The sequence below is a fragment of the Anabrus simplex genome, chromosome 1, assembly GCF_040414725.1.
Source record: "Anabrus simplex isolate iqAnaSimp1 chromosome 1, ASM4041472v1, whole genome shotgun sequence".
Taxonomy (NCBI): Eukaryota; Metazoa; Arthropoda; class Insecta; order Orthoptera; family Tettigoniidae; genus Anabrus; species Anabrus simplex.
Window position 1 is genome coordinate 915,085,815 of NC_090265.1, and position 25,999 is coordinate 915,111,813.

Below are 25,999 nucleotides of genomic sequence, written 5' to 3' on the forward strand. Positions count from 1 at the left end.
ATGTCTGAGTACAACTCCCTTCTACAACTACACTCAATATGGTTCATAAGGTCATTCATATTAGCTGTACATAATTTCTGTAATATTGACATGTATGTATCATGGAATGGGCTACATTTTTTGTAAGATATTAACATTAACATGTTCATTACAATTCTTCTATTACACTTTACACACTAATTTCGACTGCCTAAGACAGGCTTACATAATAATATTAATAACATAGATTTCCCTACTGTCATCTATCATTTGATGTTATTTAAGTATTTGAACTTTTCACATTGAAGAATGTTTCGTTGCCCATGTTATAACTGTGGACGAACTTTATTACTTTATGTAGGAAATGGGACTTGGGATGAGGATAATTTAATTGGGTAATCTAAGTACTACTGATAATACTCTACTACTTTCACTAGCAATAAAGATACTACTACTACTAGTACTAAAATAATAATAACACAACCTGCTGCCATAAGAGCACATTCCATACATGTATTTTAAGCACGTTCGTTTGAAACCTCCGTGGTTTTAATATATCTCGGACCTCTTGCGGATGGCGGTAGGTGGTTCACTTCATAGCTGGCTACATGACTGAATGGAAAGATTTACCTTGCCTATATTCACCCTTCTAAATTGCTATGAAAAAGTTACCATCTTTGGGGTGGGAAGATTTGGGTGTAAGGAGACAAGCTGATCGACTAAATAGTATATTCCGGGCTATTAGTGGAGAGGTGGCGTGGAATGATATCAGAAGACGTGTAAGCCTGAGCGGAGTTTTCAAAAGTAGGGGACTGTTACTTGAAGATGAAGATATAGAATTCAAACGGGCTAATGTTCCAAGTATTCGTTCATAGAAAGAGGAACTAGGGATTGGAATTCTTTACGAAGGGGCATGTTCGATAAATTTCCAACTATTTGAAATAAGAAAACACAGGTAAAACATTGATCGGGAATCTGCCACCTGGGTGACAGCCCTAAATATAAGTTCAGCTGAAAATAAGGAAAAGGGGCTTTGAATTGATACTTTGAATTCTCTGTGCTTTGCTCAAAGATGATGTGCCTCTCTACCAGGAGAAAACTAGTTATTCAGAATCTCCTTGTGAACTACAGATATGATCAGCTTTGGGTTTTGGTAAAACAATAATCAAGTCATCTAGAGCAAGTCACGCATAACCTGCAATAGGAGAAGCAGCCTTCCTTAAGTCCATTCCGACATTAATTTCTCAGCGACAAAACCTGAGCCTTATTGACTGTTATGGCAAAACGTAATCGAACAGGTAACTGTAGACCGTTGAAATGGAAATTATAGCCAGAGGTGATCAAAGATATGTGAGTTACAAAGTCAGTTTCTCCCCGACGCATACATAAAATTATAATTTAATCTTTACACTTTAATATTTTTGTGTCGTACATTGTTCTCTATCTATGTATAAAATCCGAAAATAAGTTCACTTCAATTTTTGTCTGTCAGTCTGTTTATTTATTATAATATCACAGAAAAATGGCTAAAAATAATTTATACAAACTCAGTGTTTAAGTCCGGGAATGGCCGTGTTTTGCAGTGTATATGTAATCAGTTTACGATGGTATAGCAATATTAGAGGCTAAACATGAAATGCCAATTTTCTCTGTTAATATAATCTGAATCCACCTCCGTGGTGTAGTGGTTAGTGTGATTAGCTGCCACCCCCGGAGACCCGGGTTTGATTCCCGGCTCTGCCACCAAATTTGAAAAGTGGTATGAGGGTTGGAACGGGGTCCACTCAGCCTCGGGAGGTCAAATGGGAGTAGAGGTGGATTCGATTCCCATCTCAGCCATCCTGGAAGTGGTTTACCGTGGTTTTCCCGTTCTCCTCCAGTCAAGTGTTGGGATGGTACCTAATGTAAGGCCACGGTCGCTTCCTTCCCTTCACCTTGTCTATCCCTTCCAATCTTTCTATCCCCCACCAAGGCCCCTGTTCAGCATAGCAGGTGAGGCCGCCTGGGCAAGGTGCTGGTCCTCACACACTCCCGGCACTAAAAGCCATACGTCATTTCATTTACCAGGCCACGGCCGCTTCCTTCCCTTTCCTGACCCATCGTCACCATAAGACCTATTTGTGTCTGTGCGACGTAAAGCAAAATTGTAGTTACGTGGTTGCAAAGTTATTGACAAATATTTTTTATATGTTGTATGGAATATGCCCCTTGCGGTACGTCTTTAATTTTTTGTGGCTTTAATTTGGCAGACCTGTCAAAAATACTCATATGTTTAAGAACAACTCCAAGTTTTTCAGTCAGGTATAAACGATTTAGCTTTATTAGTTCAATTTTGCAATATTTTCAATAGGGAAAATCTAGTTTCGTGCTATTTCAGGAGTAAAATATGAAGGTAATGTTCAACATTCAAACATTCTCTGAATATTTCAGGTAAGAACTCTGTCGGAAGGAGCATTTTATGTATGGTAAGGAGTTGAAAATGTTTTAAAGTATATACAAGCAATTGAAATATACTTGCCTTAAACCTACCCTGGACTGTAAATTACTCCCTCGATGTCCTCTTACCAACAGTGTAGTCCTACTGCAAGGAAAATATATTCCAGCGTTATTATTGAAATGGTAGTCCGAAGTAACTGTGAAGCGAATTTAGTTTCACAGCGTGACAAAGGGGCGTGGGATTACTCTACAGTGTGTATCAGAACTACACCGACAAAAAAAAAAAAAAAAAAAAAAAAATCAAGCATGCTCTTCGTGTTATGTCAAGAACAATGGTGCAATCGGATTGGCGTATAAATTACTTTTCAATTCCAGAAAATGAGTTTACTCTGTTACTTCCTGGCGCGCGATTCAAATTGATGAACTTGCTGTATTTGCTATGACAGCACAGACGGCTGCCGTGCTTCAGGGAAGAGAATGTGAGTGAGGGGAAGTGAGGTGTATGATGGAGGCAGAGATACTGCTCCGCGCGTATGCACAAGTTTCCTCGTTCGACTCGCACAGGATTGTCCTTGTCTCTTACGGGCAATATGCAGAATCCGTTTCGTAAACAGCCGAAACTGCACACACAGTACAATAACACACAGTAATTCTGACACGCTTGTTCTAGTAAGGATGTAAATTAGAGGGCATATAAATCCCTGGAAAGACCCCAACTAGAGTATGGTTCCAGTGTATGGGACCCTCACCAGGATTACCTGATTCAAGAACTGGAAAAAATCCAAAGAAAAGCAGCTCGATTTGTTCTGTGTGATTTCCGACAAAAGAGTAGCGTTGCAAAAACGTTGCAAAGCTTGGGCTGGGAAGAATTGGGAGAAAGAAAACGAGCTGCACGACTAAGTGGTATGTTCCGAGCTGTCAGCGGAGAGATGGCATGGAATGACATTAGTAGACGAATAAGTGTAAGTGGCGTATTTAAAAGTAGGAAAGATCACAATATGAAGAGAAAGTTGGAATTAAAGAGGATAAATTGGGGCAAATATTCATTTATAGGAAGGGGAGTTAGGAATTGGAATAACTTACCAAGAGAGAAGTTCAATAAATTTCCAATTTCTTTGAAATCATTTAAGAAAAGGCTAGGAAAATTACAGAGGGAATCCGCCATCTGGGCGACTGCCTTACATGCAGATCAGTATTGATTGATTGATTGATTGATTGATTGATTGATTGATTGATTGATTGATTGATAATCGTAGTGCTTCAGTGAACAGAAGGGGTAGGAGGGGAGGTGGTGTGTATGATGGAGAAAAAGATAATGCTCCGCGAATATGCAGAAGTTGTCCTTGTCTCTTACAGGCAATATCCACAGTTTATTAAACAGCCGTAACTGCGCACACAGTACAATAAAACACTGTAATTATGACACAACTGACAGTCAAGGAATGCACTAGATCGTTTCTTCTCTCGTCTGTTGGTCGCAGTATCGTTCTTTATTATTTAACATGCTTGAAGATGCAACGCTGCCGCCACACGATTGTGTATTCCTTCACTCACAACATTGTAAATGGAATGAAATACTGAACGAAGGAAACAATACGCCCAATGGTTTGACTACATCATTTGTTCAATATGCCCCCCTCCTACTTCGATAGTTAGTTCACAACGGTGACCTTTGGACTCTGATCAGGATGTGTGGTGTGTCGCAAAAGACCTGGAAAGCTGCCTGTATTCTTGGTACAAGTTGATCTTCTCTTTCTAGGGGGTTCGCACTGTAGTCAGTTTGTGCAGAGCAAACTGTACGCTGCCTTCTGGGGCTGGGAAGTAACTACGCGAAACGAACGAGGAACTTGTGCATTCTCACCGAGCATTACCTCTGTCTTCCACTTCCCACTTCCACTCCCTTCCGTCTTCTGACGCACAGCAACAGGCAACGGCTGGCTCTCTGGCATAGCAAACACGACAATGTGAATCTCGCTCCCGGATGTAACAAAGTATCCTCATTTTCTCGAATATAAAAATTTTCTCCGCCAATCCGTTTGCTCCATCGTTCTTAACATAACACGAAGAGCATCCCTGATTTTTTTTGTCGATATAGTTCTGATACACCCTGTATATAAGCCGAGCCGCTAACCTTTAAATCCGGCATTTAGAGATTTAAAATGATAATGGGATTTGAAGGAGGAAAATTGGGCGATTTTTAAGGTTAAAATTGAAAAGTATACTTTTTGGTAAAAATTGCAATATTTTTGTCACGACTGGCCTTGACTGCGATCGTAATCAGCAATAGGATTACACTAACTATTGCTAATGGAAGTTCTAAGTTGCCATGGAGGGAATTAGATATTTTTCCACCAATAGAGCATGTCAAAAAAAAAAAAAACAGATCAGATGTAAGGCTTTTCAGGCGTTTGCTCTATTAACCAGCGTTTCCTCTTAGGCCTCACACTAGACTCATCAGAGTGGGATGTGTCAGACCCTAATTAGATATAATTCTCTCCATGGGATCTTAGAATTTCCATTCTGAATTGCTTGGTGGGCAATAATTCCATTGTGGAGATTTATCTCCCGTATGCAGTTATCAGACTGTGCCTCTTATAATGGGCTTCTGACAAGTTCACCTGCATACACCCCAGCGTCAGTGGGTAGGGTCTGACACATCCCACTCTGATGAGTCTAGTGTCAGACCTAAGACGAAACGCTGGTTAATAGAGCAAACGCCAGAAAAGCCTTACATCTGATCAGTTTTTTTAAAACTATTGCTAGCAGAGATGATTCTTATACCTAACTCGCTTCCGCTGGATGACATTACTGCTGAAGGGATTTTTTACGAAATTGTATGAGAGCTAACCCGTCATTGACAATCAAAATCTAGCCCATCTCAAGTTTCAGATAGAGGAACCGCGGTTGGTAGATGCAGAGTGGGTTGTTGTCCCATAAGCTCTGTACTCTGACCGGCCAACCGAGCAGAGGAGAGGTGGTCACGGCTCTACCGTGACTCTACGCCTCTGCATTCAGGAGACGAGCCTGGGGCACAGTGCTGCCCGTTGGCTGTCCTGAGAATGGTTTTCCGTGGTTTACCATTCTCCAGCACTAAGGCGAATGCCGGGACAGTTCGTAGTATAGGCCACGGCCGCCTACCACTCACCTTCTCCACACATCTCCTTCACCGCAACAAATCTCCCGGCCTGAGAGACGGCGTAACCGTCTAAGAGGTCCGCCTCCCCCTTCAGGGGAGGAATGAAAACGTTTTGTAGTAGTTGTAGTTAGGGCTCTCTAAAGACTAGGTATGCTCGCCCGCCATTATGGTTCATTCCTGCATTGCGTTGGTAAGGCAGTTGACCACCCCAGCCTTGTATATCCCTCTTTTTTACTGTTCCCCGCGCTAGAAAGTCTAAACTAACATATTGTAAAAATACTCATTCTCAGTATTACTCAAACGGTTACTCAACATAAATATTAGTATATTTCGTGGATTATTGTGTAATTTTTACTTGTACGGTGATTGTAAAAGCAAGGTCGTTGATAATTTGCCTTTTAATAAACAAACAAACGAGGCATGTACTCTTACTGGAGAAATATTAGAAAAATAGATTACTAATAAATCGGTTTTTGTTATTATTATATTATCGATAAGTAGGATAAGCTGTTCGTAAGCTATGCGCTGCGGTACCGTCAAATGAAATTAGGTACACCGTGGTATTGATATAGGCTACTGCCATTCTTAAATCGTGGAATCTGACGTGGTAATTGGTCAGTGTCGAAGATGTATAAATTGTGATATGAGATTTTGATACCATATGATCGGTATTTCATACTTGCGTGAAATTGATTCAGTGCTATTTTCAATGTTATCGAAATAATAAGAAAAATATTCTTCGAACAAAATAACGCTGAAATGTGATGTACGAAGACGAACACACCCAAGTAACTGGGAATCAATCAATCAATCAATCAATCAATCAATCAATCAATCAATCAATCAATCAATCAATCAATCAATCAATCAATCAATCAATCAATCAATCAATCAATCAATCAATCAATCAATCAATCAATCAATCAATCAATCAATCAATCAATCAATCAATCAATCAATCAATCAATCAATCAATCAATCAATACTGATCTGAATTTTGGGCAGTCGCTCAGGTAGCAGATTCCCTATCTGTTGTTTTCCTAGCCTTTTCTTAAACGATTGTAAAGAAATTGTAAATTTATTGAACATCTTCCTTGGTAAGTTTTTCCAATCCCTAACTCTCCTTCCTATAAACGACCTTTTATTACAGTATTTACAAAACAATAATATTCCATTACGTACATTCTTATTAAAGTCCACAACAGCATAGGATCGAATTTTGAAGAACTAACAATTTTTCTTTTCAATTACAGCACGTTGGAGAACATGTACTGGTACATTTATCATTCACAATTATATCCTGTACAGGATTAGCACCACTTTGCATTATATAATGCTCATAGTCCCTATAAAGAGCTCATAGTTGCAAATTAATTTCATAACTTCACAATTGGGTTTCTTTAGACCAGCCAAATAAAAAATACGAATGTTTCGGAGCTTGAGTCAGAAAGCTCATAGTTCTGTCTGCATAACTTATAGGCCTACCACAGATCTTGGTTTTCGATAATGCATGTGCTGTAATGCCACCAACGTTAAACAAATTATTTCTGTCATATGAAGTTAGTTTTGACAAATATTGTTTGAATGTTGAACTCCTGTTGCCGGACTTTGGGGGCAGAACTGAATATTAAATGACCAATGTGACTGAATTAAGGGCTGTAGTCTATAATATCAGTGGGAACTGGATGCAGGTTTAAGTCAACAGTTGAAGTAGAAGGTGTAGCAGAGGCAGTGGAGGCATAATGCAGACCAGAAATGAATCTAAACAACCTGTCCCGAGTACAGATATTACTGCAATTAGGTGCAGAACAACCCACCATTATGTAATAAATATCCACTCAGATATAGCAGTATTCTGTCCCTGCACGTGGTGATTAAAGCAATACGTTCGATGTGACGAAGCGAGCGCTCGTAGGAGAAACTAGAGTTTGATCACATGGCCCATTGCACATGTATGAACCAAAATGGCGGCTAAGCATACCCATCTTATAGAGCCTTAGTAGTGGTAGAGGAACCATAGCTAAACCATATTGTTGTATAGGGAAAAATCTGTTTTTATTGAACCGAGTTGTTAAAAAATTACATATTTAGACGTACAATAATTATCTTGGAAATGTATGGGTAGTACAGTAGACTATTATACCAGAGGGTAGACTGGCTCCGTAGCAATACCACAGTTGTTGTTCTTAGTAGATATCCTGAAGTAACCAGACTCACCCCAGTCGTCTCCCCAGGAGTTCTTCACTATCCAGTAGTCAGAACCATCTTCAGTACCATATCCTACCACCAGAACTGCGTGGTTAAGGTACCAATACTGACCTTTGCAATCGGCGTCGTAATAAATACCTAGAAAATATTGAAAAAAAAAATAGAATTATACGCATACAAATATCATACAGTAAGGCATCTTTATCTTTCCCTCACAAACAATGAATTATGCACATTTCGCCAAATTAAAATCGATCTCCACAAAGCACGATAAAATGTACTCTTATTCAAACCAAAATATCTACTACATTGAACCTTGAAAAGTAAAAGTACAAGTAAAAGTAAGTAAATAAGAAAGAAAGAAAGAAAGAAAGAAAGAAAGAAAGAAAGAAAGAAAAAGAAAGAGAGAGAGTCCGGCTCCATTTCTACATGGTTAGCGTGCTGGCCTTTTGTCACATTGGTTCCGGGTTCGATTCCCGGCAGGGTCGGGAATTTTAACCATAATTGGTTAATTTCGCTGACACGGGGGCTTAGTGTATGTGTCGTCTTCATCATCATTTCATCCTCATCACGATGTGGAGGTCGCCTATGGCAGTCTAATCCAAAGACCTGCATCAGGTGAGCCGAACTTGTCCTCGGACACTCCCGGCGTAAAAGCCATACGCTATTTCATATTTTTAAGTAAGTAATAAATAAGTAAGTAATGCGTAAGTAGGCGAGTGGTGTTATTGGTTTTACGTGCCACTGTTTTTTTTTGTTTCTGCAGACGCCGAGTTGCCGGAAGTTCGTCCTGCAGGACGTATTTTACGTTCCACTAAATATACCGAAACAAGGAGATGTATTTCAATACATTCAAATACCACCAAATTGAGCCAGGATCGAACCTAACAAGTTGAGCTTAGAAGGCCAGTGCTTTACCGTCCTAGCTACTCAGCCCGGTAAAAGGAATGGGCTCATGCTAAAACGGCCTCTGTCCATCCACCCTTCTTCACTTGCCCCATAGGATTCTGCCCATTGTACGCACGGTTAATTCTTCGTACATCCTTATCTTTTCATAATTGATGACTTCAGACGATATTGTTTACACTTGTTCATTCCAGCAATTTCACTGCTATCAAAATCATCTACCAAAACGAATTTATTTGTGAGATATCACGAATCTACCCACATACATAGTACAAAATCGTCTCCCTAAGAGTGTCTAGAAGGGACCCTTGCCCAGCAATCACAAATCCTAACCAAAAATAACCTATTAGACCCCCTTAGATGCAGTTTTACCGAATCATATTATATACTTAACTTTATAAAACAAATAGCGCCAAATTTTTAAAACTGAAAATTAATATAATAATTTCGTGTGGCTATTTCTAGCCGGTTGCAGCTCTTGTAAGGCAGACCCTCCGATGAGGGCGGGCGGCATCTACCATGTGTAGGTAACTGCATGTTGTTGTGGTGGAGGATAGTGTTGTGTGTGGTGTGTGAGTTGCAGGAGTGTTGAGGACAGCACAAACACCTAGCCCCCGAGCCACTGGTGTTAACCAATAAAGGTTAAAATATCCAGCCCGACCGGGAATCGAACCCGGGACGTTCTGAACCGAAGGCCAGTACGCTTCGGACACTGAAAATTAATAAAAAACGTTTGCATGTAACGATTAGCATTTATCCAATAAAGCACTAAGTAACGTAACGACCCCTGTGGACATGAAGTCCAGCACGTAGTATGTCTGGAAGCTGCTTCCCTACGAATACGTGAGGACTAAAGTTCTAGTAAAAGAAACGTCAAACTAACCATTGTAAATTCAAATCGTGTATGTGTCTTTTTTTCATAGGAATCTTCAAGTAATGGTAAAAAGAATGTTTCCCTTAAGGATTTCCATTTTGTTTGTCTCTTGTATATCTCTGCAGTTAAGATATTTGTCTTCGATTCTCAACTGGTTATGTGATAACTCGGAGCTAAACACAGTTTTGAAATTTATAGAGACACAGCTTATTAAGACAGAGGCACAAAAAAAAATTATTAAGTTCATACCTGAGGCGTAATACCCGAAGGAGTCGAGACCGGCGTTCATAGCAACTGACACTGGCCCCACATTAGCTACAGCTTCCTTCAAAGCTGCCTGGTCTCCACTTGAAATAGACACGTAATTGGATATGGTAGCTCCGATGTTTTGGGCATTGTATCTGCACCTACCGTTCTGAAAACGACATATAACTCTAAATTAAATCATATACTACCTTCTTGTTGCTAAAACAGATGATTTCATAAATATATTTCTTAGGCTATAAGAATGTGTGTATATACGTGTGAGATCTGTGTATGGCACGCGCGAACTGCGCGCGAACGTTCGTTTTCAGCGGTAAATTCAATGTTTTTTTTTTTGGTATTGGCTTTACGTCGCACCGACACAGACAGGTTTTATGGCGACGATGGGACAGGAAAGGGCTAGGACTGGGAAGGAAGCGGCCGTGGCCTTAGTTAAGGTACAGCCCCAGCATTTTTCTGGTGTGAAAATGGGAAACCACGGAAAGCCATCTTCGGGCTGCCGACAGTGGGGTTCGAACCCACTATCTCCCGAATACTGGACATTGGCCGCACTTAAGCGACTGCAGCTATCGAGAGTTCAATGTATGTGGGTCTAAATGTAAATAGGGATAAAGCCATTGTGAAATAATGATTATTAACAGACAAAAACACGGTCAGACCACTACAATGATGAACAACTTACAGGCTGTTGATCATATTATATACTGTACCTCGAATCGTTATTAATGAAGGTGTGAGGATGTACTGAAAATAAAATAGGAAATTTCATGTAGAATACTGTGTACCTACTAGTATACAAGCAAAAATATTCAAAATAAAAATAATCTGCTTACGCACTGTAGCGTTTAAGACGAACATTGCAATTAAATAGGAAAATGAGAAAAGACGGGAATGGAGCTGGTAACAGGTGTTTACTAGAATATAACTAAATACGTAATAGTTTAAAAGTTTTCATTTCGTACCCTGATGGGGCGGGAGAGGCCCGGGAGATTTGTGTCGGTGAGGTGATTTGCGAAGAAAGTGAGGCAGATTCGGCCGTGGCCTATAACAGGATCTCTACGGCATTCGCCTTAATGCAGGAGAAGGGAAAACAATTGAAAATCATTTTAATGTCTGCTGTCGGTGTCTGAAGGGCTGAAAAGTGAAAAAACTAGCAGCAGTTGAGTCAAAGCCCACCATACACGGTAAAAGATTTCCTACGGTGCAGAATGACTCTGGAAGAGATTGTTGTTCCGCTTGTCTGTTTTATGGTGAAAAACCCGTACCTGTGTTTGATTTTTTTGACTCTTGATAGCCTTGTAAGAAATATATTAAGGATTTAGAAGGAGTTAACTGTTCCTTTGTAAGAGAACCTCCAGCAAACCGAGTCTATTCTGTTTCTCTCAACAATTCAAAATGTTGCCATAGATTATGGAAATCTGGAGTTTTGCAACTGCTGTCTGTTTCATTCCTGCTACTTTTTTCAAATTAATATTTGGAACTTACCCGCTCTTCAAATGGATAGGAATCCTCAGTATCTATGCCACCATTGTCAATGACGTACTGGAATGCCGCCCCCATGTCTCCACCATAACAACCGTCGTTAGGGTAATCAATGGCACAGTCCAAGAGGTTTTGTTCACTCAGAGATACGAGTTTTCCAGTCTTCCTGAAGTGCTGTCCTTCTATGGCTCCGGTCTGTGGAATAAAGCAGGAATTATTTGGTTTCACGCTTACTTCAGGAAAAGAAACATGTTTTATTCTTTTAACAATTCTGTATCTAGGTGCAGGTAGGAAGAGACTGTCTTTTGAAGAAGAACTTAGAAACACTGTGCAGGGATGATTTCTGACATTGCAAGTGATTAATATTTGGTCTGACATTACAGTTATAAAAGGCGGAAGATTAACCAATACGTTACTAAGCGCTGTCCACAAAAATCGGAGACATTAACACTAACAGCGAAGCAAAAGTCCCTTTATGTTATCTTTACTGTCATATGGGGCATCTGCGTACCCACTTTAAACGCAGTTTCCAGTTACTGGGAATGAATCAGAGTGGAAAAGAAGGTAAATTAAAGAATTTTTGTACTGTGGTCTAGAAAGCCAAGAATAACGGCTGAGAGGATCCGTCGTGCTGACCACACGACACCTCGTAATATGCAGGCCTTCGGGCTGAGCAGCGGTTGCTTGGTAGGCCAAGGCCCTTCAAGGGCTGTAGTGCCATGGGGTGGGACGACAATCGGATTATGTTAAATATGTATGATTTTGAACGATAATGTTTATTGTATTTGTTCTCATCGTGTACGGAGTATCTTACTGTAAGAGGACTTCATCTTTGCTTGATTGTATTCTACTTATTTTATAGTTTCCTTTTTAAAAACTGATAGCTAAGTTTCATAATAATAACCAAATTAAATTATGATTTGTTTTTCGCTGTGATTTTTTGCGATACTTTTTTTCTGGGCTACTTACGTAACCTATCTTTAGTGGTTTGCTCGATAAGACGTAACTATACATGTGATCAATAATATAGTTACGTTATACCTACTTAGCTGACGACTGTTTAATAATCTAGCCGTGCATATCACTTTTGCATACTTGGTCGTATCCTACATAAGAATGTTAGAGCAATACAAATGTAAAATCTGATTCTTTTTTTTCTTGCTCTTTGCTTTACGTCGCACCGACACAGATAGGTCTTATGGCGACGATGGGAGAGGAAAGGCTTAGGAATGGGAAGGAAGCGGCCGTGGCCTTAATTAAGGAACAGCCCCAGCATTTGCCTGGTGTGAAAATGGGAAACCACGGAAAACCATCTTCAGGGCTGCTGACAGTGGGGTTCGAACCCACTATCTCCCGGATGCAAGCTCACAGCTGCGTGCTCCTAACCGCACGGCCAACTCGTCCGGTAAAATCTGATTCTTAGCATACTTATAATTATATTACTTAAAACATCCAATGCCTGTCGAAAGAGGCGACTAAAAGAGGGGCCAGGAGCTCTGAACTTGGAAACGCGGGTAAACTACGCCGGTTATTCTAGTTGAGTCTGCCACTTCTTCCACTTAATTGTGCCAGTCTCCTCGATTTCATCTCTCCTCCCTGACCTTCCTTGGTCAACTGTTGTTAGTTTCCGTCACCGAAGGTACAGTATTGGGTTTACGTGGCCAAGGGAGTCTTTGATGTTCACACCCTTCGTTTTCCTTCTCTTTCTTTTATCCTTTTTCGGAGTGACGGTCCTTCTCCATTTTCCTTTTGATTAGTATTAAGAGAGGATGGTTGTCCAGTTTTAGTTCCTCTTAAAAAGCAATATTCCCCACCACCACTTTAATAATTGTTAATAAGTGTAACGTGGGCAACCAAAAGGACTACTGTAAATTAAAGTTGACCTTAGGCAACGATCAGCAATACGCTGTTAAGATAGCGTCCAATTACATGACAGTCGAAGTGGCAAAATGCACTGCGAACACGGAGACCTGGTAGATGTTGACAGCTAAAAGGAATGTAGTGTATGAATTCGGGATTACTCGGAAATATCTCTGTACTAGTAATTTTTTTGTTGGTAATGACAAGGGAATATTCTTGGTAAATGTGTGAATATGTACTGTTCCACCAGACATGGAAATATAACCTTAGTTATGTCATGTGATTTAGTTGAGCCGGTATGGAACGGTGCGCGGCATTGGGAAAAGTATTTCTGCTTTAGTTTACCGGAAAATATTAGCATCACTGGAAATTTTCTAAGTATATTCGCTCAGGAGATGAGGATAATAAACAATAACATATTTTTAAAAATCCAAAATAATCATTCAATTTGATGGCTGCTGCATCTTCAGCTTTTTAGTAAGGATGTTACTGGGGCATCTTATTAAGTTCTTGAGCCAGGAAATATCGTAGGCTGGAAGTTCTGTTTGAAAATATAAAGAAGTTGTTCAGCGTAAAACGGCGGAACACGTGTAAGTAACTAGTGTGAAAATGATTCATTTACTTGAGAAGCGAAAATTCACTAACGATTTTGTGGAATTCGTTGAAGGAAACAACAACAGCAAATTCGTGGAGAATATAATAAAAGTTATCAACAAAATTCTTGTTTCTACATCAGAAGCGAGAGTTCCTTCTGTGCAACGAGCCAAGTAATGATGATGATGATATGATGATTTATGTTGAAAGATACAACGATATGCCGTAGTATAGCTTGTATGGGTTACCTTTGACAACTTCCGATCGAAGTCCTTATGACCGTACGTGGCTTTTGAAGGGAAGGGTTACATGGAGGAATCGTATCCGTGAAATTTTATTATAATTTTTGTTCTGAACAGAAGATAATAATCGCTTTTACGCATATCAAGGGTAAAATTAGCAGTAAACTAATACATACCTTTATTACTAGAGAAATATACGTATATATATTTTGCTACGTTACGACTATGAATATTGTACTACGCCACAGCGCTTCAATATGTCTTATGTTCATGTAACATTTTTGTGTGTGATGTCTTTGCTCACTTACTTCTTTGATCTGCTTTGATTTGTTTTGCTTTGCTACTTGGTGGGGCGAGTTGTTGACTTGTGCCTATAACTCATTAATTAATATAATTATTGGTCTAGGTATCATGCTGCTTTTCTTTCAAAAAAGTCATTTTTGTCGGTGCTAGCCCTGAACCTCAGGAAAGAAGCATAAGACTGCACGATGAAGCGGAATGACACAGAAGAGTGTCGTGTCTACAGCGAAATAGTCGCCGTAGGTACGTATGTATATTTCTCTAGTAATAATAGTATTTATTAATTTGCAGCTAATGTTACTGTTGACTTGCGTTAAAGCAATTATTATCCTCCATTTAGGACAAAACTTACAATGAAATTTCACGGATACGATTCGTTCATACATACATGCATATAACGTCATATGGTTTATCTTACAATATGCATTGGGATTTACTGGTTTATAGCACGCGTGTGTTTATGACCTCGGCGCAAATTACAAGAGATAGCATTACGGTAGGTCAGTGTTCATTCGTCCGTCCCTCTTTCGTATTCCGACAATCAACTAGTCGTCGAAGGCACGTGATGACTCGTGCTGTCTTGATGGAACACGGTATCCTCTGTTTGCTCCTTCTGTTTTAAGAGGTTCGATACATTGATGTAATTTCTAAAACTGGTCACAGAACACATTTAAAAATTTGATTTGGTGGCGATGGGCTTATCTCATAATGAATAGTATCTCTAAATCCTGAGCCAACTTTAGTCCAAGAGTCGTAGGAAAATCCACTTAAATATCACTACCAATAATCAGGTCGGGATTTAGGGTACTTGACATGCTGGACACTGCCCATTTTGACTCCCCCTCCTATTGTAGTATGATAGGTCTATAAGATAAGTGTTTTGGCCGTTGTGTTATTCTTGGCTAATTTAACGTGTGTGCAAAATTTACGTAAGATCCGTGATTCCCCGGTTCGCGCCCTTTCCTTGTAAGTATGCAGTTCACAAGGAAATATTCCCTCAAGTTGATATATGCATATGGTATGCGTTTTCAGTGAATCGAGTCCATTGTAATTCAAGAAACAAAGAATTGAATTTTGATGACTTTTTAAGTGAATCAAACTCTATAAACAAGATACAATAATATTTACAGAACTGAAAGCCCAGCATCCTCCACATCGTCCCTGGTTCTTGACGGAAGTTACTGCTCCTTGTTGCCTCCAGTCCACTGAGCTGGGTAACCGCACGTTGTTTTGTCTTGTATAGTTCAGTCCTCTGGATCTCACGAGCTTATTGGGACGATATCCAGTCATTGTGTTGATGAATTCCTCGTTAGTCTGAAATTGATAATAAATAAGGCAAATATTTTATTAAGGTGGAATTCGTGTCTTGGTAGGATCTACTTCAGGCATGTCAAGGTCACGAGCTGACTGACAACTCTGCGTGCGTGATCTTACCATGTCTGCAAATTTGTTGAGCCCCATCTTGTAAGAAACTTCTCCTCTCGCGAATGCTTCATTGTGTTTTGCAATCTTGTTTGCAGTTTCCATGAAGATCTGCATACGATACTCCTCCTCCCTTGGACTGGCATACTTCTTACGATGTTGTAGCTGAAATACAGGAAAATTAATTTTAAATATGCATTGGATGGGTTGTTCTATAAAAAACAGATCTGGAGTCAATCCCAGATCGCTGTGTCTTATTTAATGGGCTTCGAAATGTTCTATAATATCAAAATGTTACATGACGACCCTGTAGTCAAGTAACTACTAGACTACTCAATCGAGCGTCTACATACTGCTAGCGCCAGCTGACTTATGGGCCACCCGTAGTTTGTTTGGAAAGTACTGGTGTTGGGGAATGATTCATTTTGTACAAATATTAAGATAAGATTTCCATATTTTTCAATTCATTTTGTAAACAATAGTTTTTCTCTAAAAGTGATTTTTACACAAATTAAAAGTAATTTACAATAAGTCATTGTCTTAATAATAATTTGTCTTAGTTATCAGAGGTTATTTGTTAATATACCCTAATGTTTCGAAACTAAGCCATTGAGTAGATCCGGAGAAAAAGTAAACATTATTCAAAAACTTATATTTTGGGTAATGAAGCAACTTTAACACGTTCCAGCTGCGTATGATTAGTTATCTCCAACTTCTGAGAACTCCCCCTCAAGTTTTCTCCTTCCACTTTTCTCCTCGGTCTTGCCGACATTTCTATGCTCCTAATTTTCCGATCAGCAGCCCTAACACTTTCCTTGACTGTCGTTATCAGTGACTGTACCATGTTAAATTCGTCATTTTATCCCGATCCTTTTGAGCTTTCATATCTTGGTGCGATACAATTTTTGAAATTTACAGTGACGTTGTATTCAGCAACATGAATGTTTCTAGTCTCAAATATGTTTACTGGAATGCTGGGAAAAAACTGGGCAGTGAGACATTTTATTACCTACCTACATCACTTGTTTCCATGTGGGATGGATATTTTGCTAGCAAGTGTACATACTATATCGGAAACGCCATATATCGATTTTGCACTTGCTCATGGAGACATCTCTTCAAAAATGCAATGGAAAATTACACTTTATACAACAAGAGGCATAGTTTTGGTGATCTGTGGTATTTTAGCCGTCCTCCATGCAGTCATGCTTGACATATTTTACTTATGACTTTTTTTAAAGTACTTACATTGGGAAGGGACATTTCATAAATTTATAATACGCAAAAATATCTTAATGTGAAAGTTTCCAGCCTTTTTACTTCATGAACTCTTAACAAAATACCTCTCCAGCATGTAATCCGTACATACTGTACCATCTAAAATGAATTCTACAGGTGATTGATGAGGGGAGTTACAAGTGTAAGAAACAAGTAGTATGACTTTTTTCAGTTTCGATGTTACAAAAATTGTTGAAGCAGTTATTAAGAAACCCTGTATCGAAGCCATTTCCTAAGTTATAATTAAATATAAATAGAGATTTCATATGGTTCTCTTGAAGACTAATTGTTGTAGAGGACCGTAGATGCCAAGAATTTTTGAAGATAGGTTCGACGTATTTTCTAAGATAGCTTCATTTTTTACGGTGATAGCATTGTCATAACTAGCAGAGCCGCCTAGAATGTGGCCTTTTTATAATTATTTCGTTATATTAAAAATCATAACGATTTATTCTCAACATATGACATTTCCAATATTATATATATATACTTGCTAGCAAAATATCCGGCCCATATGGAAACAGTGATGTAGGTAATGACATGTCTCACTGCCCCATATCTTCCATTGTCAGCATCATTTCCCCTTTTGATTTCTCTAGCAACGTGAGTGATAAATTACTTGTCTCCATCCGAATTTTGCGTGGAGAGTAAAACACACCCCTCCCACTGGAAGATCGATTCTCTTATCATACCTTTCTTTATTATCTCCATTCCTAGAATTTTCACGACGGGCCCAGCTCCCTCTCAGTATAACATCGTTCATTGGTTCATATTTGTTCCTCCGTGTTTTCACCAAGCCAGTCAACAGTAACGACTGGCTTTATTCTGGCGTTAGGTAGGTAAATCCAGAAACCTTACGGAGTGAAATACACTATTGGGATCTGAGGGTATGGGCCAGATTTTCTGTACACCTCTAAAGAACGAACTATTGATTGGTTGGTATCGCCATTTTTCACATTTTAAGATTACTAAGCAACACTTGTAGATAAACATTCTTTGTACCTGAATTAGATTAATTTTCATTTTGTATGTAAAAATGTATTGTATCAGGAAGGCATAGGCTCTGGAACATACGAGTTATAAATATTTATTCATGAGCGAACAGCTAAGTTCTGATGCACAAACAGCTGTGTGTGAGAAGGTTCTCGTTCTCACTGCACTGCGTGAGGGAGACCGCATGAGTGGAACAAGGTCAAGTGACGTCAGCACTGCCTGTAGCTTCCCTCCCCTCAGAATTATCTCGAAACCATTTTTGAACATTTTAACACCTGGATCAATTAACATGAGACAACACTAAATTGTAGCCCATATTCTGAAAATACATCCCTGAAATTTTTTTTGCTAGGGGCTTTACGTCGCGCCGACACAGATAGGTCTTATGGCGACGATGGGATAGGAAAGGCCTAGGAGTTGGAAGGAAGCGGCCGTGGCCTTAATTAAGGTACAGCCACAGCATTTGCCTGGTGTGAAAATGGGAAACCACGGAAAACCATTTTCAGGGCTGCCGATAGTGGGATTCGAACCTACTATCTCCCGGATGCAAGCTCACAGCCGCGCGCCTCTACGCGCACGGCCAACTCGCCCGGTTATCCCTGAAAATTTGAGCTCAATCCGTCCAGTGGTTTCCAAGATATAACATGTTAAAGTTTGGAAAGTATTATCACCCCTTCATCACTTGATTCCGAGCGCTGCTCGCAGCCAGGTATAAATAGGTCAACGAACCGAGGTTATAGCCAGTATGTATTCTGCGATTATGACAGAAGGACAGTATGCTCCGTCGCGATTCGCGAGGACGTGGAAGTCACACTCGACCACTTTGAAATTGTGCGAAGACGTCGCAAGTAAAGTTTCTGACGCGTCGCGACGAAGGAAATGTTCTAAAATTTTCTCCGACTAAATCGTCGTTATATAATATTTAGGAGTGTGTTAACCGAGTGAAGTTATAATAGAAATTGTGAATTGAAGTGTCAAGTATTACATTTATCAGTAAACGATTTTGTGGACGTTGTCATTTTCACGTAATTCTGAATTGTATCATTGACCGTGACAATATTCTAAGACATTGCGTGTGATAAACTTAACTTCTATTTTGTGACCATTTTAACGATTCAGAGACAAATTTCTCCTATTATAGTACAGTTGTGGACTGTGTGAGGTACTATTCCACTAAACATTCACCAAATAACAAGGCTAAATGTGACTGTTTTTTCGTGCATTTTCTCGAACTTTCGATCACCACTACGAGAAACTAAATGAATATTAGGAACTTTTTATGACAATATTAAGTCGTACGGACTCGTGTTATGCAAATTCAGTCATAAAATCTTCTTAATCTATAAACAGTATTATTCCAGAGACTGTTGTAGAGACTGGTGTTAATGACATTTTTTCAAGTGTTTTATGGACTGTGATGATATTTCTAGGTCGAACCTCAGACATAATAAGAGACTTTTATGAACTGTGACAGTGTTATATCCTAATTCTATAAACTGTGTGTGTGAAAACTGTGTTTTCCATGTTGAAAACGATTGTCAGCCATTACTTCATTAACCTGACTTACAAATCATACTGTAGCATAGACTGTGATATTCTAAGTATTCAGCACCGTAAAACAAACGTGAGAATACGAACTGTGCATTAAGACTTGTGTCAGTGTATGATACTAATCTTAATGATAATTGAGAGCTCTATAGTGCCAATTGAACTTTCCGTGTTCCGACATTATCTCAAAGAACATCGGAAATCTTCGCAAAGCGTTGAGAGATTCTGCTGCATTGAACGTCATTTCCAGCGTGGGATTAACGTGGTTTCTTCGATCATGGTACCCCTCGAGGGACGTCGACGAGGGATATTAACGCGGTATCTTCACTGAATGGACTTGTCACGCTGCTGGTGCTGAGTTCGAGCCTTAGCTGCACGCTGCAGAAAGTACCAGCCACCAAGCCGCAGGACAGCACAACACCAACACTTACAAGCATATTCCAGGTGATCTCATATTTTGAGTGAGTAATTCCACTAACTGATTTTTAATAAAGCACTCAGTTAATCATAGTGCTCCAACAAGAACGGAAAAGTGCTTCGTATGAATTTCAGCTTGCTATTCATAATAATTCAAGAAGGCTTCATATCTTGTTCTTGAGCTGTAAATTCCTTTCTAAAATCTTCTATAACTTGAAATAATTTCACGTAGAAGAACTCTAGGGTTTGCAAGCGCTCTATTTTAAACTGTAAGAGTATACAGCAAGTGATCAAATATTTTTTATTTGAACTATCAACTTATTCATGAAAGTGTGTGTTAATATTATGTTCAAAAATATTAGAAAAACTGTAGGCTTGCATCACGAGTGATGGACTTAATGAAATTCAAGGTGCAAAGTGTTATTTTGGTATTTAGATCCATATTAGATGAGCTGCAGTGTGTTTACGATCTCTAAGAAAGTGATATTTATTTTGGACATTTTAATCCATTGGATGTCTCACAATACAACATCATCGATATTTTATTTTGCATTTTTGAAAATATTGGCTGGAAATTTGAGTTTGAAGTTTCAATTGCAGGGTGATTTTCATGAATATTTTTAATAAATATTGTCAAAAAGATTCTACCATCTATTATTCGCCCTGCGATACTATCCATCTCTGTACCTGCTCCAATAAGGAACCGAACACTTCTTGAGATCCTTCCCATGCCCTGGCCTCCTGATAATTTCCTGGTACAGTACGTAAAATCATAAATAATATTCAGTCAATAAGGCAATTCCGGTTCAGTGACCATAAAGTAGATGTTAAATAAAGAAATAAACATCCAAAAGTTTTTCTAAAGTTGTCTCGGAGATAATGGCACCGTATCAGTTTTAACGGCGGCCAGACTGGACATTTCAACTCCCTTTGAACCAATATCATTCTTGACAGACCATATTACATGTTTACAAAAGTGTCTGTTGAAATCTCTCCATAATTTACAACATTTTTGCATTATTCATTTGATTACACTCCTATGTCCAATATGTATAACTGAGTTACTTATACCGACCTACAGTATATTTTAGATATTTCAGTAGTTTTCCACCGAACTCGATAGCTGCAGTCGCTTAATTACGACCAGTATCCAGTATTCGGGAGATAGTGCGTTCGAACCCCACTGTCGGCAGCCCTGAAGATGGTTTTCCATGGTTTCTCATTTTCACACCAGGCAAATGCTGGGGCTGTACCTTAATTAAGGCCACGGCCACTTCCTTCTCACTCCTAGTTCCTTCCTGTCCCATCGTCGCCATAAGACCTACCTGTGTCGATGAGACGTAAAGCAAAAAAAAAAATAATAGTAGTTTTCCACTGCATTCCTCAATGAGGTAATCATTGCTACTCACGCTTTGAGCAACATATTTCATGGCATACAAGTGCGCTACAATCTGTGTCAAATGGTGAAAGTTCTCGGCGATGTCCAACCAAGCGTCCAACATTGTCGTGTTGTCCCACCCTCTCACTGCGCTTCAATGCGTGGAAAGTTTCACTGCGTTAAATAATAATTGAGCTCGACCAAAATATTTCTATTTCGTAAAATGTGCTGCAAAGAAACTAGCTTCCCTTTGGACACAGACTAAATAGTCGTGGTCTGAATGTTAGTACTCAGGAGCAGTAGCCTCCTTACTGTGATAGCCATAAATAACAGTAGAAACTACATTGAAAGATACACATTGCCCTAGTGTGTGCCTAGACACAGGTGCAGAATGTTGCATCCATACACTGGCTATCTATGGAATATGAAAGAAAGAAAGAAAGAAAAAAATAAAGGACGATTTAGCCATATTTATTACGCATGTTTATATGAAGCAAACTGTTGACTTACTTTGAATGTGTTCCATTCCTGTTTCACAAGTTCAGAGTACGAGAGAGCCTGGCTGACAGCGAGGATGGTGCATAACACTACGATGAGCTTCATGGTCTGCTAATGGCAACCTGTAGAAGAAAAATAAATAGATAAATAAATAAATAAATAAATAAATAAATAAATAAATAAATAAATAAATAAATAAATAAATAAATAAATAAATAAATAAATAAAAACTGTTTTGAGTGGCTATTTCTAGCGTGGTGCAGTTCTTGAAAAGTAGACACTCTGTTAAAAGTGTGCGGTGTCTGTTGGGTATACATGAGGTTAGCTTCCTACGATCTCACGAGGATCCATGTTCGACACAAGAAACTCTGTCCTGCTCCATGGCTAAATGGTTAGTGTGCTGACCTTTGGTCACAGGGGTCTCGGGTTTGATTCCCAGCGGGGTCGGGAATTTTAACCATCATTGGTTAATTTCGCTGGCACGGGGCTGGGTGTATGTGTCGTCTTCATCATTTCATCCTCATCACGACGCGCAGGTCTCCAGCGGGCGTCAAATCAAAAGACCTGCACCTCGCTAGCCGAACGTGTCCTCGGACACTCCCGGCACTCAAATCTATACGCCATTTCATTTCACAAGAAACTTTTCTTGGACGTGAGCCGTCGTGTCGTCCTGCGGGGATATCTATCTTCTGCTTCGTACTCTTCATGTCTGCAGCCATGTCCCTTCAGATGTGGGGTGGGAAAATCTCGACAGTGGTACAGTTTCTGTTCTGGACCCAGTCACGATCTGTGCAGTTTTATTAACAGCAACTGCTTCGCTTGAACAGATGCGTTTCATACCGGAGCAACGTACTTTAGGGCAGATGTGCATTTTTCTAGGGAAGATGTTTAACAGGTGCGTGGGTCTGCTCTCCAGGCATTGTTTGTCAGCTTCGTGATGATGTTTCTCCTAAACCAGTCTTTACCTGCTTGAAGGGAAGAGTACAATCTAGCGTGGCACGAAACTATTTTGGCATCGGTCAGTGGAGTCTGTCATTTCACCGCGAGATATGCAGTTGTCGCCACGCTTCCCTGTTGTTGAGGTGGAAGTCACAGACTTGTGCTTTGCTCGATTTTAGCTGCATCTGCATCCGTCGTCATGATCGCTACTATTGATGTCATTTTTAAGAATTAAGCTGACTGTATGGAGCGCCCAGGTATTTACGTAGTAAAAGCTATCTCTCAGTAAATACAAAGATAATTCTGTACCGAGGAGAATAAAAAGTGAATGTTCGAGTTTAGAAATTTGAGGAGCTCTGCTCAGCTGATTGGATGAATGTGATTCTAGTGCTTTTGATGAATGTCGTATGAAACTTTATTTTTCCTTTGCGCAACCATAAAATCCGATGGTGAAGGAGTTCTTTGGTTGGACAGAAGGGCACAAAATGCAACACTTCCGTGGGAGTTATGGGTTACAAGTTATCGCATTCTTAGATATGACGCTACACTCGAAGAAGTAGTCGAAGTTGTCCCTAATAGCTGGAACAATGCGGAACTTTCCAGCAAGTAAAGAAGGAAGGTTTTCATGCAAGTTTTCAGTATTCAGTATTGTTTGCAGATCTGTAAGAAATACTGTAAAAACATATGAAACTTACATTGAAAAGAGTATCTTTGGAAGATGTAAGTTCGTGGAAGGTCTCAGCTTTTTTTATGGCATTATTTTATGAATTTTTAGTTTATTGAGAAGGCATAGGAGTAATATGTTGGCCCCTTGGTGTAGGGGTAGCGTGGCTGCCTCTTACCTGGAGGCCTCAGGTTCGATTCCCGGCTAGGTCAGGGCTGAGGGCTGGTTTGAGGTCCACTCAGCCTACGTGATTAGAATTGAGGAGCTATCTGGCGGTGAGATAGCGGCCCAGGTCTAGAAAGCCAAGAATAACGGTCGATAGGATACGTCGTGCTGACCAGCCTTCGGGCTGAGCAGCGGCCGCTTTGTAGGCCAAGGCCCTTCATGGCTTGTAGTGCCATGGTTTAGGTGATAGAAGTAATAATTTCGTACTTTTTCATTTCATTGTTGTCTACCAAATTTTTGTTGACTAAATTCGAAAAGTGTTTGAAGGTGAATAATAAGCGATAGTTTCTTTCATTGATGATTGAAATTATTAACATTATAACCACCAGACTGTGTGTGGTCTCCATGTTCATACAACGATCTTATTACGTCATGACATTAAAGGTTAAAACTAAAAATCATATTTACATTCTACAATGGGCTTGAATTGTTTGTCAGCTTTGGCAAGCAAGGTAGTTTCATTCTTATAGTGTGGTGAAGGTGTCTATTAAAAAACCAGAAGTCTTGATATTTTAATGTGAAATATAAGTTAATGTTAAATTTTGAAAGTAATACATGCAAGTTTTCAAAAATGTGAAGCAGCAGGATAAACAGGACTTAAACAATATTGATTTCCATTACGGATGTCGTTGGATGGAGTCTTCAAGTATGGTAAGTCACTTAATATATTATTTCAGGATAATTTACATTAAGTGTTTAATACACCCAAAACTTTGAAAAACCGCAGTGGTGCACCGATGTCATAAGCGGCCATTGTAAGAAATTCGTTTAACCCACATCCGTCCATAATATCAAAGAGTTACTGCTAATAAATTTATAACGCGTATGAACTTCCCTCTATCCTACCTAAACATGCATTTCCTCAGGTGCACGTATAACTGCATAATCTCAGTTACCGTATCATTCATTTGAATTTGACAACATTTACTCTGCATTAATGTAAATTTCGACGTTCCGTTTTACTCTATCAGATGGTAGGGAAACAATTTTCTGTTGGGCAATCTGTGAGTGAGTGTTTAGATTGGTTTTTGGTAAATATCAAATGCGTCACTAGAAATCTCTTACATTCCTACATCGTACGATATACAATGCCGAACGGACACTTTCCTTACCTGTAAAAATCCGACTACTGTATCTGTTGGGTTGAACCCACGGTCTTAGGCTTCCGGAGGCCAACATTCTAGCACTGATCCAGAGAGGGACTTACTTTATTACCAGTATCGAAATATTATTAAATTACGAGAACTGTTTGCTTACCGCGATTTGCCAATCAGTTGTTGAATTATTGTGAACGTGTGAGCGATGGAACACTGGTAAAGTCAACTAATTACCTTTTAAATTTATACCCTTTCAAATACTCGAGTGCAGTACTTATGCACCTTTGGAATTTACGACATTATATAAAGCTGATAAGACGTGTATTGAAACTATGCATTATCATTTTCAATAAGCTCATTAGAGTATGTCATTATAAAAATTTTCCACGTGCTAGTCTACAATTAGCCTTGTTTAAAGGTTGACATTAATGTGGTTAAAGATCATTACTTTCATTAGTCAATCTGGCATACAATCGATCTTGAGGCATTACCTCTACGCTCCACCCACTTAATTAAATCAATTGAAGCAATTTATCTGCTGCTTCCTTGTGACTAGGTATTGTTTTCTCTACATTATCAATATAAAACACAATATTAATAATTTCTGGACGTTTACTAGTAGTAAAAGAGTAACGCGAATAGGTGATAATGCCTATTTATATAACGACAATAGGTATGAAACTGGAAATAATGCGCAAGGATTTGCGCAATATTTCTCATCGGTGTATACCATCCCAGACTTTAATTATAATATTGATAACATGGATTTGGATGAGATTCCTATATTACCAACTATGGATGTGCTCAATATTACTTCTATATCAGAAGAGGAGGTAAAAAGAGTCTTAAATGGAAAACTTAAACCTAAAAAGGCTAGCGGTCCAGATAACATCCCACTTATATAATTAAAGGGTGTGCAGAAATGCTTGTTCCACAGCTAACCTTCATTTTCAACCTTTCATTAAAAATGTCTTGCTCCCTGAAAGGTGGAAAATATAAAAAATTACACCAGTTCCGAGGCAGGCGCTCATGAAAATATATCTAACTACCGCCCTGTTTCCATTATTGACGCCTTTGCAAAGTTATACGAGCATATACTATATTTTAAGATCTATAATCATATTAAGGCAGGTATTTCAGAATTTCAGCATGGATTTTACCTAATAGATCTGTTATTACAAATCTTGTAGGATTTACTCAGGCACTGTATGATGTATTGGATAACAACGGAAGAACGGATGTTGTCTATACAGACTTCG

The 25,999-nt window shown here is 39.2% G+C and overlaps 2 protein-coding genes across 2 annotated transcripts in view; one reads left to right on the forward strand and one right to left on the reverse strand.

The window, feature by feature from the left end:
• Positions 1–7,622: 7,622 nt before the first annotated feature.
• LOC136857748 (cathepsin L) lies at positions 7,623–21,941 on the reverse strand. Its single transcript, XM_067136643.2, has 6 exons — positions 21,828–21,941; positions 15,716–15,868; positions 15,410–15,595; positions 11,289–11,480; positions 9,789–9,954; positions 7,623–7,897 (listed from the first exon to the last, which is right to left on the reverse strand). The coding sequence occupies exons 1-6, from the start codon at positions 21,918–21,920 to the stop codon at positions 7,689–7,691; spliced, it is 999 nt and encodes a 332-aa protein (XP_066992744.2). The 5' UTR covers positions 21,921–21,941; the 3' UTR covers positions 7,623–7,688.
• A 2,320-nt stretch (positions 21,942–24,261) lies between these two features.
• Positions 24,262–25,999, forward strand: part of LOC136857745 (cathepsin L) — a 118,883-nt gene continuing 117,145 nt past the window's right edge. The window contains exon 1 of the mRNA XM_067136640.2: positions 24,262–24,294. Within this exon, the coding sequence (XP_066992741.2) occupies positions 24,277–24,294 (18 nt within the window). The 5' untranslated portion in view covers positions 24,262–24,276. The remainder of the gene's footprint in view (positions 24,295–25,999) is intronic.

Bases quoted from the DNA above. Each gene is read 5' to 3' on its own strand.
- LOC136857748 (XM_067136643.2), bottom strand. From the start codon at position 21,920: ATGAAGCTCATCGTAGTGTTATGCACCATCCTCGCTGTCAGCCAGGCT. The intron at 15,869-21,827 runs GTAAGTCAACAG...CCTGTATTTCAG, and splicing joins AGGAATGGAACACATTCAAA to CTACAACATCGTAAGAAGTA. The intron at 7,898-9,788 runs GTATGAACTTAA...AATATTTTCTAG, and splicing joins CTTCGGGTATTACGCCTCAG to GTATTTATTACGACGCCGAT.